Source organism: Salmo salar, chromosome 23 (genome assembly GCF_965601325.2).
Source record: "Salmo salar chromosome 23, fSalSal1, whole genome shotgun sequence".
Taxonomy (NCBI): Eukaryota; Metazoa; Chordata; class Actinopteri; order Salmoniformes; family Salmonidae; genus Salmo; species Salmo salar.
The window spans coordinates 28,976,064-28,990,033 of record NC_138313.1 but is presented as its reverse complement, the minus strand read 5'-3'; the positions used below and the strand labels follow the sequence as shown (position 1 = coordinate 28,990,033).

At 42.2% G+C, this 13,970-nt stretch overlaps 1 protein-coding gene across 3 annotated transcripts in view; it reads right to left on the bottom strand.

The window, feature by feature from the left end:
* The window catches only part of LOC106584340 (leucine-rich repeat-containing protein 7), a 118,528-nt gene that overhangs the window by 31,390 nt on the left and 73,168 nt on the right, over positions 1 to 13,970 (bottom strand). For all 3 annotated transcript variants that reach the window (XM_082968032.1, XM_045706219.2, XM_045706224.2), the window contains exons 8-18: positions 12,454 to 12,528; positions 11,879 to 12,023; positions 11,051 to 11,123; positions 10,107 to 10,124; positions 8,728 to 8,857; positions 7,313 to 7,428; positions 6,270 to 6,339; positions 6,045 to 6,144; positions 2,785 to 2,909; positions 2,519 to 2,701; positions 2,196 to 2,330 (exon numbers count right to left, since the gene is read on the bottom strand). In XM_082968032.1, coding sequence (XP_082824158.1) covers positions 2,196 to 2,330; positions 2,519 to 2,701; positions 2,785 to 2,909; positions 6,045 to 6,144; positions 6,270 to 6,339; positions 7,313 to 7,428; positions 8,728 to 8,857; positions 10,107 to 10,124; positions 11,051 to 11,123; positions 11,879 to 12,023; positions 12,454 to 12,528 — 1,170 coding nt within the window. The remainder of the gene's footprint in view (positions 1 to 2,195; positions 2,331 to 2,518; positions 2,702 to 2,784; positions 2,910 to 6,044; positions 6,145 to 6,269; positions 6,340 to 7,312; positions 7,429 to 8,727; positions 8,858 to 10,106; positions 10,125 to 11,050; positions 11,124 to 11,878; positions 12,024 to 12,453; positions 12,529 to 13,970) is intronic.

The following is a 13,970-nucleotide window of genomic DNA, read 5'->3' as shown; positions in this document are numbered from 1 at the left end:
ACAAGTTTGATGTCGGACGACAGTAGAATGTTCATGATGTCACTGCGACAACTGTAGACATGTCTAGTATTAACCAGCCTTTAGTCTTGAAATCTTTGGTTGTACACTATCATACCCACTGTTCAGAACATGGCCTCCATGTGAAATCCTTAAAGAGATGGGTGGGCCTAAGGCTTAAAACTTCTCTAGGGTAGGGGGCAGTATTTTGACGTTTAAACTGCCTGCTACTCAGGCTAAGAAGGTAAGATATGCATATTATTAGTAGATTTGGATAGAAAACACTCTGAAGTTTCTAAAACTGTTTGAATGATGTCTGTGAGTATAACAGAACTCATATGGCAGGCAAAAACCTGAGAAAAATCCAACCACGAAGTGGGAAATCTGAGGGTTGTAGTTTTTTCAAGTGAATGTCTATACAGTATACAGTGACTTAGGGTTCATTTTGCACTTCCTAAGGCTTCCACTAGATGTCAACAGTCTTTAGAACGTTGTTCATGCTTCTACTGTGAATATGGAGCGAACAAGAGGGCCTGGAGTCAGATGAGTGAGGAAATGACATGAGCTCAGAGGAGCGCCCTCACGTGAGTGTGAGCTGTGTTCCTTTTATTTTCTGAAGACATTGGAATTGTCCGGTTGGAATATTACTGAAGATTTATGTTAAAAACCTCCTAAAGATTGATGCTGTACATCGTTTGACATATTTCTACGAACGTAAATAGAACTTTTTTGACTTTTCGTCGTGACATTTTTGCGCGCTTCCTGCATTTGGAGTAGTGGACTGAACGCGCGAACAAAAAGGAGGTATTTGGACATAAATGATAGACTTTATCGAACAAAACAAACATTTATTGTGGACCTGGGATTCCTGGGAGTGCATTCTGATGAAGATCATCAAAGGTAAGTGAATATTTATAATATTATTTCTGAGTTTTATTGACTCCACAAAATGGCGGGTTTGGTTTCGTGTCTGAACGCTGTACTCAGATTATTGCAAAGTGTGCTTTCGCTGTAAAGTTTTTTTGAAATCTGACATTAAGGAGAGGTGTATCTATAATTCTTTGAATTACAGTTTAATATTTTATCAACGTTTATGATGAGTATTTCTGTAAATTGATGTGCTCATTCACCGGAAGTTTTGGGAGGCAAAACATTTCTGAACATTACACGCCAATGTAAAATTGGGTTTTTGGATATAAATATGAACTTTATCGATCAAAACATACATGTATTGTGTAACATGAAGTTCTATGAGTGCCATCTGATGAAGATCATCAAAGGTTAGTGATTAATTTTAGCTGTATTTCTGGTTTTTGTGACGCCTCTCTTTGCTTGGAAAATGGCTGTGTGGTTTTTCTTGTCGAGGTGATGTGCTAACATAATCTAATGCTATGCTCTCGTTGTAAAGCCTTTTTGAAATTGGACAATGTGGTTGGATTAAGGAGAAGTGTATCTTTAAAATGGGATATAATAGTTGTATGTTTGAGAAATTTGAATTATGAGATTTTTGTTGTTTAGAATTTGGCGCCCTGCTATTTCACAGGCTGTTGAATAGTGTGTCCCGCAGGTGGGACGGTCAAGAGAGGTTAATAGGGTGTGAACGATGCTGAATGGGTGTAGACAAAGAAGAGCTGTCCAGTAGGTGTACCTAAACATTCAAGAACCATTTTCTCAAAAGTGAGGTTACAAGTTTATCAACTTTCAAAGCAGAATTACTTTTCCATTGTTCCTCAACTGTAGTGTATGATATACCATTTTCTAACTCTGAGTCTCTACTTTTATCCAATGTAAAAAACACAATTTCAAATTTTGCTACACAAGACCGAATCGAGCCAGTCGTTCACATTTTTGGTTGATTTCACATTAGTTGACAACTGACGTCTGCGCCCAGTGGGCTGAGCTTACATTAATCTATATCTTTCGAAATTATCTCAGTTCTGTCAATGAAATTAAGTTCCCACACGTTCAATACAACTGGTCTCACCTCTACCGGAACTCTCACGTTGAAACATTAGAGGCAACTGAGGACAACTAAATCTGACATAATCGCCTGAAAGGACCTTGAGGCTGCAGTGTAAACATTTATGTCATTACTCCCTCCCGCATCGTGCCCAATACAAGCGGTTGTTTAGTTTAGTTTTCCTGGTGTTACAAGAGCGTAATAAGTACACAAAGAGATAAAGAGATTGTTGCTATACCTCTGAGCTCTCAGTCAGATCCTCCTTGTCCTTGCGCTTTGGGATGTCGATGGCAGAGTTGTGGATTACGCCCTGCTCTGTCATCTGAGTCTTGTTGAACTCTCTTTCTCTTTCTTTCATCTCTCTCTCCATCACCTGGAACAGGAAACTCTAAGTGAAACATATTTATCCCATTCATCCAAAAATGTATAATCTATGCATTTGTGCATATATGAATATGAGAGAGAGAGAGACAGAGACAGAGAGAGAGAGAGACAGAGACAGAGAGAGAGAGAGATGGTATGTGTGGGTCTCTGGGTGTGTGGTGTGACCTGGCCTGTTACCTCTTTGGGGGGCATGGGCCAGGGGGGCTCATACTGTTCTTGTTTTCGTGACTCCATATTGGTACCAGAGCAGTTAGTGCTGAGGGGATGCTGGTTCTTGCCCACCATGTTCTGCACTGACTTCACCATGTTCTTCAGATCCTCTGGGTACGGTGTAGGGTAGCGCTTCAGATTGATCTCAACCTGGACAGAGAGGACGGGCAAAAATAAGCGGGAATAACTAAATAAAAACAGTGAGAATTGCTCAACAAAAAGTCCTATGAAACCTTGACTTTTCCAGAGTTGTCCTCTTCCTCCTTCTTCTCCTCGAACTCAAAGGCCACAGTCATCCTCTGCTGACGCTGCTCCTCCCATAAGGTGGGGTTGAAACTGTCACTGTCTGACTGGTAGTCTACGGAGGAAGGGCAGAGAGACAGGCTTATTGTGCACTGGCCTCACACTGATGCGATTCTGACATGCTCACTTCACCACCGGCATACAGTGCACTGGCACCTAACCTAACCACCTGTCAACTCCCTCAAAGTAGAGGTCTTCACGGGTCCAACAGACCTGAAATTCCGAGATCCGAGCGGACGCAAGCGTCTACGGCTCATAAACGCTGACTTCTGTTCGGATCTGGGTCGGGTCTGATATAATTGCCACGGGTCTCAGCTTTGTGCAATTAAAATGGATTTACCGACCGGACCCGATTTGACCCGTCCTCTGTTAATTTAATTTGTGTGAGGTGATGATAACTGCACAAGCTTGTAATCTGTGTCAGCCAATTGCAACTCAATAAAGCGTATAGCTTATGTACAGCTGAAACTGCTTCCGGCTGCTCACCTCACGTGTGCTTGCTGTTGAGGAGGGAGATAAAGAGAAAGAGAGAGTGAATGGAGTCTTGGCCTAGGCTACTGTTGATTATGAAGATATTTTTCATTAAAGTAAAACTAATGTCAGAACAGAAAGAGTATAGTGAAAAGAAGCCGACAAGGCAATGTCCTTGGGGACAAGTTTCAATATTGTAGTGGACAAAGACGAAAAGAACGTTGTGTAACTGGACATTTTAACTGTATGTGTCCACATAACTGAGTATGTGACTAACCTTGTGAAACTGTGTGAAACTGTCCTATTATAATCTCCTGTTCTTGGGAGAATCATCCTGTGTTGCAAACCAGCTTGATCATGTGTCCTTGTATAAAAGGAGAACTGACAGTCCCGCCCAAGAACAGGAAATTATAAAGATATTTACTTTACTTCACCCAATGCTTCGTAATTCAGACTTACACTGCGCAGTGTAGACACTCTGTTGTTCCCTCTGAGCTCAGAAATAAAGAACCTTACTTTAACTTGGTCTCCAGCAAATCCTTGTTTTATAATATCCACCACAGTTGGCATGGCCAAATGGATTGTGTGCTATTCAGGTTTGATGGAATTTTCAAAAATTTAGTTATTTACTATTATTATTGTATATACTTGTTATTATTGGAGGCCTATTTAAGAATCTGTTTGTTTCATATTGTTGAGCCATTTTCTTTGGTCAAATTAAGATCCAACTGTAATGATGTATTTGCCACAATATAATAGAATTACCACTAGGCCTGGGGCTACTCGCACTTAAAGCATGAAAAGCAAAAACCAAAGAGGGAAAGATACAAACTTAATTTAATGTCGCAATATAACAACCTGTTCGTATTTTCCCTATAAACAATGACTTGACTTACTTTGGATATTACCCAAATAAAGTTAAGACACTTTGGTGTGGTATGGTTATTATTAGGCTTAGCTACTGCAGGCCTATGAAGGTAGTGCGCACCAGCGCTCAAACTGACTCCGGACAATTGAACATGAGGTGAGGAAGAATGTTTTAGGCCTACCAGAGTTACTCCTTTAATCTAACAGTATAATGCTTATCTTTATACAAAATATTCTGATTGAAAATGAACGAATTAGCCCCCTTCTGTACGCCTATATCTGAGCAGACAAGTATAAAGAAATGCAGGTCGGTGTTGGGAACATGGCTCCGGTATATCTCTATCTTTCTCTCAGTCTCTCTAGGGCTAGGTCTAAGCTTCTTCTCCTTTATATTATTTAAAAAAATATAGAAATATCAGAGTGGACGCCTACACCTATATCCCTAAATGCATGCAATGCCCTGATGCATTTAGCGCATAAATCTCTAACAGCTGAACCGTAAAGTGGACATTTATTGCTTTAGGAAAGTAAAAACCAATAAAAATATGGCTATAAAGTTTTGAATATGCTACACATCAAACAGTTTTGTCATTTGTTAGAGGTTTCTATACATCTTTCTCTTCGGATCTGAACGAGTCTGGGTCTGTTTGGGTCTGTTTTTCCACGGGCTCTTTCAGAACTGGTCTGACTTTCCTCAGGTCAATTCATCCACAACTTTTTGGACCCGTGAAGACCTCAAAGGGTATATCAAACATCATTAATCAATTGTAAATACATATCCATGACACCTTAGCCACGCTGATCCTCAACACAGGGGCCCCTCAGGGGTGCATGCTCAGCCCCCTCCTGTACTCCCTGTTCTCTCATGACTGCACAGCCAGGCACGACTCCAACACCACCCATAAATTTGCAGATGACACAAAAGTGGTAGGCCTGATCACCAACAACAACAAGACAGCCTATAGGGAGGAGGTCAGAGACCTGGCCATGTGTTGCCAGGACAACAACCTCTCCCTCAACGTGATCAAGACAAAGGAGATGATTGTGGACTACAGGAAAAAGAGGACCGAGCACGCCCCCATTCTCATCAATGGGACTGCAGTGGAGCAGGTTGAGAGCTTCAAGTTCCTTGGTGTCCACATCACCAACAAACTAAAATGGTGCAAGCACACCAACACAGTCGTGAAGCGGGCACGACAAAACCTATTCCCCCTCAGGAGACAAAAGATTTGGCATGGGTCCTCAAATCCTCAAAAGGTTCAACAGCTGCACCATCAAGAGCATCCTGACTGGTTGCATCACTGCCTGGTACGGCAACTGCACAGCCTCCAACCGCAAGGCACTACAGAGGGTAGTGCGAATGGCCCAGTACATCACTGGGGCCAAGCTTCCTGCCATCCAGGACCTCTATACCAGGCGGTGTCAGAGGAAGGCCCTAAAACTTGTCAAAGACTCCAGCCAACCTAGTCATAGACTGTTCTCTCTGCTACCGCATGGCAAGCGGTACCGGAGTGCCAAGTCTAGGTCCAAGAGGCTTCTAAACAGCTTCTACCCCCAAGCCATAAGACTCCTGAACATCTAGTCAAATGGCTACCCAGACTATTCACATTGCCCCACCCCCACACCACTGCCACTTTCTGTTGTCATCTATGCATAGTCACTTTAATAACTCTACCTACATGTACCTACTACCTCAACTATGCGGTTGTATAATACACCTTTTGTATTCGAGGCAAGTGACTAATAAAATTTGATTTGATTTGATAGTAGTACGACGTCCACTTTGAGGGAATAGTTGGCTGTCAGGATTTCCCCTAATGTCAGCATGTGTTACATGTCATTTCTACCTCACCCTCATCATGTCGTGGTTGCTGAGGGAACATGTAGTTGGTGAGGACCCTCTGCTTGGTCTCTGGATGGGCCTCGGTCTGGAGAGGGATCAGGGCCTTGGACTGCACACAGCACACATCATTAACTCTTCAAGTACCGCTGATACACAGGTATCACATCATTAGAATTTATCAGTAAATGTAAAGTCATTACTTCCCAACAAAACAACACATAAGATCATATTTACCTGATTGTCTGATAGCCAAAGAGCAGCAAGATCTTTTAGTTTTGTGAAAGTGTACGGAAGGTTTTTTAATCTGTGTAAGGGAGAAGACAAAATAGGGAATAAGAAGGCATATCATCTAATTGAGTATATGTTTTTGTTTATTAAACTTCAAAAGGTAACTTAATTTGCGATTAAAAGTGAGAAGTGATTATGTGGAAATAATTCAGACAAGTGGCTTGAGCTCAACTTCACATCATTCTCCACAGAGTGTGTGAGAGGCACATTGTGTTCTGATGTGTTCAAGGACACAGATCAACGTATAGTCCAATGTGAAAAGCCAAGACTATCCCTCTGCCAAAGACAATCACAGCCCGCCTGCCTCTGACTGACTGACACCCACCACACAGGAAAGTTAACCAACACACAAAGGGGAAAAAGTAAGTTACCGTGGCAACACGCTCAGTGAACTTTGCTTTGACAACAGAAATCTGTCAGTGGGAGACAGTGTTGACGGCTACCGTAGGTAGAATGAAGCAGGGTTGGAGTGACTGGGTCCTAGTTCTGAGGAAGCCTATGTGATTGAACGTTCAGCTCTGTGGTGTGCGGTGCCGCCTGTGGACAGAGGTCTGCCTAATGGGTGCCGTGTATTTAGTGATAGTATGGTTTAATTACCTTGGATCCAGTAAATCACTGGCAGAGCAACTAAACATCTCATAAAGAGCTTAATTAGCCCGGGGGCAGGGGAAGTGCTTTCTAATGTTGTGCAGCTATCTTAATGGGCCATTAGCAAAATAATAACCACTAGTTTATATAAACTCCTCAGAAGAATGTCCCATTCCACCTACGCGCTATGTAAATAAATAGACACACAACACAAGCCTACAGTATTAAGCTGTTTCCTTATCAAGGAGAGTGTGAGGAACATATGGCTTCACTGTGTGTGTGTGTGTGTGTGTGTGTGTGTGTGTGTGTGTGTGTGTGTGTGTGTGTGTGTGTGTGTGTGTGTGTGTGTGTGTGTGTGTGTGTGTGTGTGTGTGTGTGTGTGTGTGGTAACCAATAGTAACCTATTGTCGCTTAAATTGAGAACATGTAGCTTGGTCATCTGCCCAATCTCGTCAGGTAGAAACTCCAGTTTATTGGAGCGCAACGACATGACTGTCACATTCTTGCAGTTCCCAATCTGCAACAAAAGGGAGGCAAGCATACATTTCAATGATCACTTTCCATCCATGCACCAAACCATATCAATTACAGAAATATATGCATTGTGTGTGTGTGTGTGTGTGTGTGTGTGAGTGTACAGTGGGGTCTGGAATTATTGGTTCCCTTGATAAAGATGAGCAAAAAAGACAGTGTAAAATAAATAATACAAATACTGAGATGCACTATATATACACAAAAGTATGTGGACAAATTAGTGGATTTGGCTATTTCAGCCACACCCGTTGCTGACAGGTGTATAAAATCGAATACGCCGCCATTGGACTCTGGAGCAGTGGAAACGCGTTCTCTGGAGTGATGAATCATGCTTAACCATCTGGGAGTCCGTTGGACGAACCAGGGTTTGGCGAATGACAGGAGAACGCTACCTGTCCCAATGCAGAGTGCCAACTGTAAAGTTTGGTGGGGGAGAAATAATGGTCTGGGGCTGTTTTTCATGGTTCGGGCTAGGCCCCTTAGTTCCAGTGAAGGGAAATCTTAACGCTACAGCATACAATGACATTCTAGATGATTCTGTGCTTACAACTTTTTGGCAACAGTTTGGGGATGGCCCTTTCCTGTTTCAACATGACAATGCCCCCCTGCACAAAGCAAGGTCGTTGTGGAAGAACTTGACTGGCCTGCACAGAGCCCTGACCTCAACCCCATCGAATACCTTTGGGGTGAATTGGAAAGCCCGACTTCAAGCCAGACCTAATCGCCCAACATCAATGGCCGACCTCACTAATGCTCTTGTGGCTGAATGGAAGTCCCCCCAGTAATGTTCCAACATCTAGTGGAAAGCCTTCCCAGAAGAGTGAAGGCTGTTATAGCAGCAAAGGGGGGACCAACTCCATATTAATGCCCATGATTTTGGAATGAGATTTTGATGACTTTTGGTCATGTAGTATATATTGTATGCTCAAAAAATATATAAAAAATGATATTTGTTTTATACTAATACTATCGCTCTTGGTAAAGTGCATGATGCCATTGACCTTAACAAGGACCCCAGGACCCCAGGACCAGTGGTAACAAAATAGCCTCATAACATCAAATATCCACCACCATATTTTACAGTACAGATGAGGTATGTTCTGCATATGCATTGTTCTTTCGAAGGCCAAACCTACCATTCGTGTATCTGGCAAAAGAGCTCATGTCATCGGACCTGTTTTGCTCATCTTTATCAAGGGATTGAATCATTCCCAACCCCACTGTATGTGTATGTGTGTATGGGATCAGTGTGAGGTTATTGGTGTGGGACAGATAGACGTACCTCCCTGGGTAGTTCAACAAGGAAGTTCTCATCAGCAGAAAACGTGCGGAGGTTATGCAGGTAGCCAATGGTTGGGGGGAGGGACTCCAATTCATTACAGCTGCAGTCAAACTCCTCTAAAAGCGATAAACTGGGTAGAGATAGAGAGAGGAGAAAGAGCGCCTTAAGAATCCTTCGTGCCACAGCTACTTTCACTTGGTTAGTTATTGGTGTAAGAGCAACAAATTAATAGACGCAACATAACCAACACACTATCTACAATACTACAGGCAAAACAACCACAATTCTGCATAGATACTCTACTTCACATGTCTTTGATGTACCGTGTTAATATTTGCATATCATTTTGTTAAGAACCTACAAAGCACAGACCTACTTCATTCGTCTGCTAAAAATGTGCTGTGAATTCTTGAAGTGGAACATTTAGATATATCATAATGATACAAATATTATTTCACTCAAACACTTTGAGGAAAAGCCACCGGTAGATTCATTTCTGCCACAGGTTGCATTATTTGTTGTTGACAGATGGAGCCTCAGATGTTTGGTCCCTCCTTGGTGTCCATGGAAACAAATAATAATTGGGTTCCCTTTAAGACTAGATGCATCTAAGACATGTACAGGCTACAGAGGTGAAAATGGTCAATCAAGTGGATTTGTGAGAATCATGACAATATTCAAAAACCATGACTTGATAGAATCAGATATTCCTCTAGAAGGCAAACTAAAATAAAATAAAAACATGATTTGAACATAAACTGTATTAATCCCATGAGGGGAAATTAATCATTGATGTTGCGGACTCCATTTCACTATCAGTATCTGGTGGTGCAGTATCTCTTTTCAATCAGAATATAATCAACAGTATGCATTTAAAAATATTTATTGAATATTATTCTCCAATTGAACTTCATGAATGACAAACTTCACTCTATATCTTAAACTCTAAAGCCACAGTGTTTATTGAGTCAAATGCCCTTGCCTCTTTGTCAGATTTGAAAGGACAATGAATTTGTAAGCAAAATCAACAACAACTGTCCAGCTTTAAAATGTCCTCTACAGCCTCCAACAATTCTAAATTCAAGCTCCAACAGAGCGTATAGTGTACAATGTCAGTGTACATGACCAGGAGAGGACGAGGGGAAGAGTTGCCTCCCCTCACTGGACAGAGTTCATTTGTATTTATTGTACACACAGCAGAGTCATTAGCTCAACATTTGTCCCAGCTGGCCTCCCATATGCAGAACTTTCACTGGATCCCCTTCCCCGGCTGGAACATACAGTACAGACAGGGAACGTTAAGGTGAGCACTTGCCTGAATAAACATGCTGTGGCGAGGAGGAACGTGTACAGGAGACAGTGATTCGCGGTCTACTTACCCTAATTTGGCGCGTCCACTAAGTGGCCCATTTTAGATGCATGTGAAATAACCACAACACACAAAACCGACCAATGACAAACCAAGAAAAAAAGGTGCACTGAAAACAGTATCACAGGCTTGGGGATAAGGATGAACATGACATGATGAGTTGTAAGTTGGTGACCCCTGACCTATTAGATCACAGTCTCAATGACAGGGCATGTTCAGAGTTGACCCACAGAATTCACTCTGATTCATTATATTTTCCAGATTACATTTTTGATATAATATATACAGCATATCAAATAAAACAAATATATTAGGCTGGCTGTTGAAACTACAATACTGGCACAGAGTCAACTCCTCTCAGACAGCCATATTCCACAACAAATGAATGGCACACACCCAAAATGTCAGTGCACATTTTGGAACAATGGCAAGCCGGAGGGGGGAAGAAAGAGAGAAAGATGGATAGCGCTATCTATCTATCTCCTCTCAGTGCCGTCAACTGAGACACAATGTACTGCATCACTCTACTCGGTGTGAACAGTGATGGAACCAATCAGCGTTAGTCGATGTGAGGTGAGAAGGAGCAGCAAGGAGAAGGTGCCAGACTCAGCAGAGTTTCAGAACCCTTCTATCCACAGGCCGTGTTGAATACAGCTCAGCTCAGCAGCAAACCAGTGGCGGAGAAGACGAGATTCAACGTGTCAACTGGTTTTACCATCAAAATTGCTGTCTGACGCCTTTTAATTTGGTTATGCAATAGATGCCCTAAAATTGACTGCCATTCAGTTTCATGATAGAGATTAACTAATAAACAAGACTGTAGTTTAGCTTTTGGCATAATAATTTCAAAACATTTTATTCGACTTGAGGGGAGTTCTGGGATTGCAATCTAAGAAGTTGTATGTGAACAAAATAGTGCAATCGGTTTCATAATGGGTCTCATAAGGTACTCACCTTCCAATGGTGTTAGGCAGTGAGGTGAGCTGGTTGTCATCCACTTTTAATGTTGTGAGTTTTTTCAACATTCCTGCAATAGAGACAAACACTCATTTGATGATTAAAAAAAAGGAACAAACAAAAACAAAAAAACACAGTTAAAAGGAATTATTCAAACCCATTGCCAACATAATCCTCTTACCATTTCATTAATTTACAGCCAGGAAATTATTTAAAAACTTACTAAGTACAAAATAACTTCATAGTTTGTGTAAATTAAATCCCAGGATTCAAACAAATAAATGTTTCACTCCAAATACAAATGACACTTTAATGACGCAAGCCATTTGATTGTTAATGACAAAACAACTCAAGGAAATGCACTCTCAGATAACAACCTCCGAGAGGAGCCACCATGATGAATGCAGTCATTACAGAATTAATCATCCTCTCTCCGCCATCTTTCCTAATCATCCTTTCTTGATCCTTTCTCTTTTCTCTTTAACCAGGAGATACCATTTGCTGCAGACGGGAGAGAGCAGAGACAATCTAACCAGGAGATACCATTTGTTGCAGACGGGAGAGAGCTGACAATCTAACCAGGAGATACCATTTGTTGCAGACGGAGGATAGCGGAGACAATCTAACCAGGAGATACAATTTGTTGCAGACAGGAGCGAGCTGAGACAATCTAACCAGGAGATACCATTTGTTGCAGATGGGAGAGAGCTGAGACAATCTAACCAGGAGATACCATTTGTTGCAGATGGAAGAGAGCAGAGACAATCTAATCAGGAGACACTATTGTTGCAGAGGGAAGAGAACAGAGATGTTCTATGGCCTCACCTATGGTGTCAGGCAGATGCTGCAGCATGTTGGAGGAGAGCAGGAGGTCCTCTAGGGACTCACAGCCAGAGATGTCAGTGTCCAGGCTTTCAATCCTGTTTTTAGCCAGGTCCAGGTAGCGCAGATGCCTCAGCTTCCCTATACACTTCAGCAGCAGGGGAGGGAGATACATGGAGCGATGGATGTTAGAGGGGTGGGAGAGAGGGAGAGAAAAAGGGAGATAAAGAGAGAGAGAAACAAAGTGAGTGAGTGAGAAAGAGGGAGACAGAGCAAAAAAGCAGGGGTTTGAGAGACAAAGCGATGGATATTAGAGGGGGAAGAGAGAGAGAGAGAGAAAGAGAGAGAAGAGAGCAGGGGTTTGAGAGACATGGACAGATGGATGTTAGAGGGGGTGGGAGACAGAGAAAACAGGGGTTTGAGGGAACATTTTTCAAAGGTTGCCCTATGGTGGTGCATCACTAACCCCCATGCACTGACCCACATGAACTAACTAGCACATCACTGCCCATACACAGACTTCATCAGGGCCAATGACAAATCACACAGACAGATAATGAATGGAGGTGTAGGCCTACCCCAGGTATTGTCTGCAGTGAGTTGTTGTCCATCCATAGCTCCTTTAGGTTATGGATCTGCTCCAGGACTTCAGGCTGAAACACCAAACACACACATTACGTCTGTGTCTAGAACAACCAGCGCAGGAGGGCTGGACAATAGAAAATATCCCAGGAACTAGGGCAGAGAGATAAGAAAGCCCTGGCCATTTTGTCTCATGGGCAGGCTGGCGAGTGGCATGTAGTTTTAAGTAAAGGAAGTGCGGTTTTAACACCAATCAATATAAGAAGTGAATAATCTCATGCCACAATACCAATGGGCATAATTACTAAACAAAGTAGGCATGTCAATGGTGGCATTTGCACAATGAGTGGTGCAAAGTCGCTCCTCCAGATGTATTATAGAATTATCTCACGTTCCGTATTCTATAATGGAAACGGTGTGTTTGAATCTCTGCATGGGCCCCAGAGTGGGGTAATGAACATATAGAGTCCTGTGAGTGATTGTGTTCGATACAGACATGTGGAGAGGCCTATGCAGACTGTGTGTGACTATCAGGGCTAAAGGCTCTACCTGACTATGTGAAATCACTCCATTAGACCAGCCTGGGAGACTAGGTGACAGACCTCACAGTCCTTCATGCTGCCCTAATCAATTCCAATCTCTCTCATGCATTTCTTTTCGCAGCATGGTGTGGCTTTACTCAGTGGCGTAGCACAGTTTACTGGGGCCCCCGCAAGGTTCGAGCAAGGACAGACCTTTTTTTTGTCTATAACATTTTTTATGCCATGGGGCATGGAGAAAAATGTGAAGTTTTATAGCGAATCTCTTGCTATTTTACACATTTTGCCATGACGCTGAGAGAAAATGTTGCTGTTTAAGAGCTAATTTCCTGCTATTATATACATATTGCCATGAGGCTAACAGAAAGATCATCAGCTTAAAACCTCTTGGGGCTAGGGGGCAGTATTGAGAATTTTGAAAAAAATATGTGCCCATTTTTAACTGCCTCCTACACCAACTCAGAAGCTAGAATATGCATATTATTGTTCAGGGTGGATAGAAAACACTCTGAATTTTCTAAAACTGTTTGAATGATGTCTGTAAGTATAACAGAACTCATATGGCAGTCAAAACCCTGAGACATATTCTGACAGGAAGTGGATACCTGATGTGTTGAATTACCTTTAAGCCTATGCCATTGAAACACACAGGGGCTTATTAATTTTTGAGCACTTCCTATGGCTTCCACTAGATGTCACCAGTCTTTAGAAAGTGTTTTGAGTCTTATACTGTGAGAACTGAACGAACAAGAGCCTTGGAACGGTGATGGCCGATTAGACTCTTGCGCGCGAGTTCATGTTGGGTAGTCTCGTTCCAAAACGTTTTAAAAGAGAATGCAAACGTCCGCCTTGAATATTATTCATGTTCTGGTTAAAAAAGGCACTAATGATTTATGCTATACAACGTTTGACATGTTTGAACGAACGTAAATATTTTTTTCCCCCTCGTTCATGACGAGAAGTCCGGCTGGCAT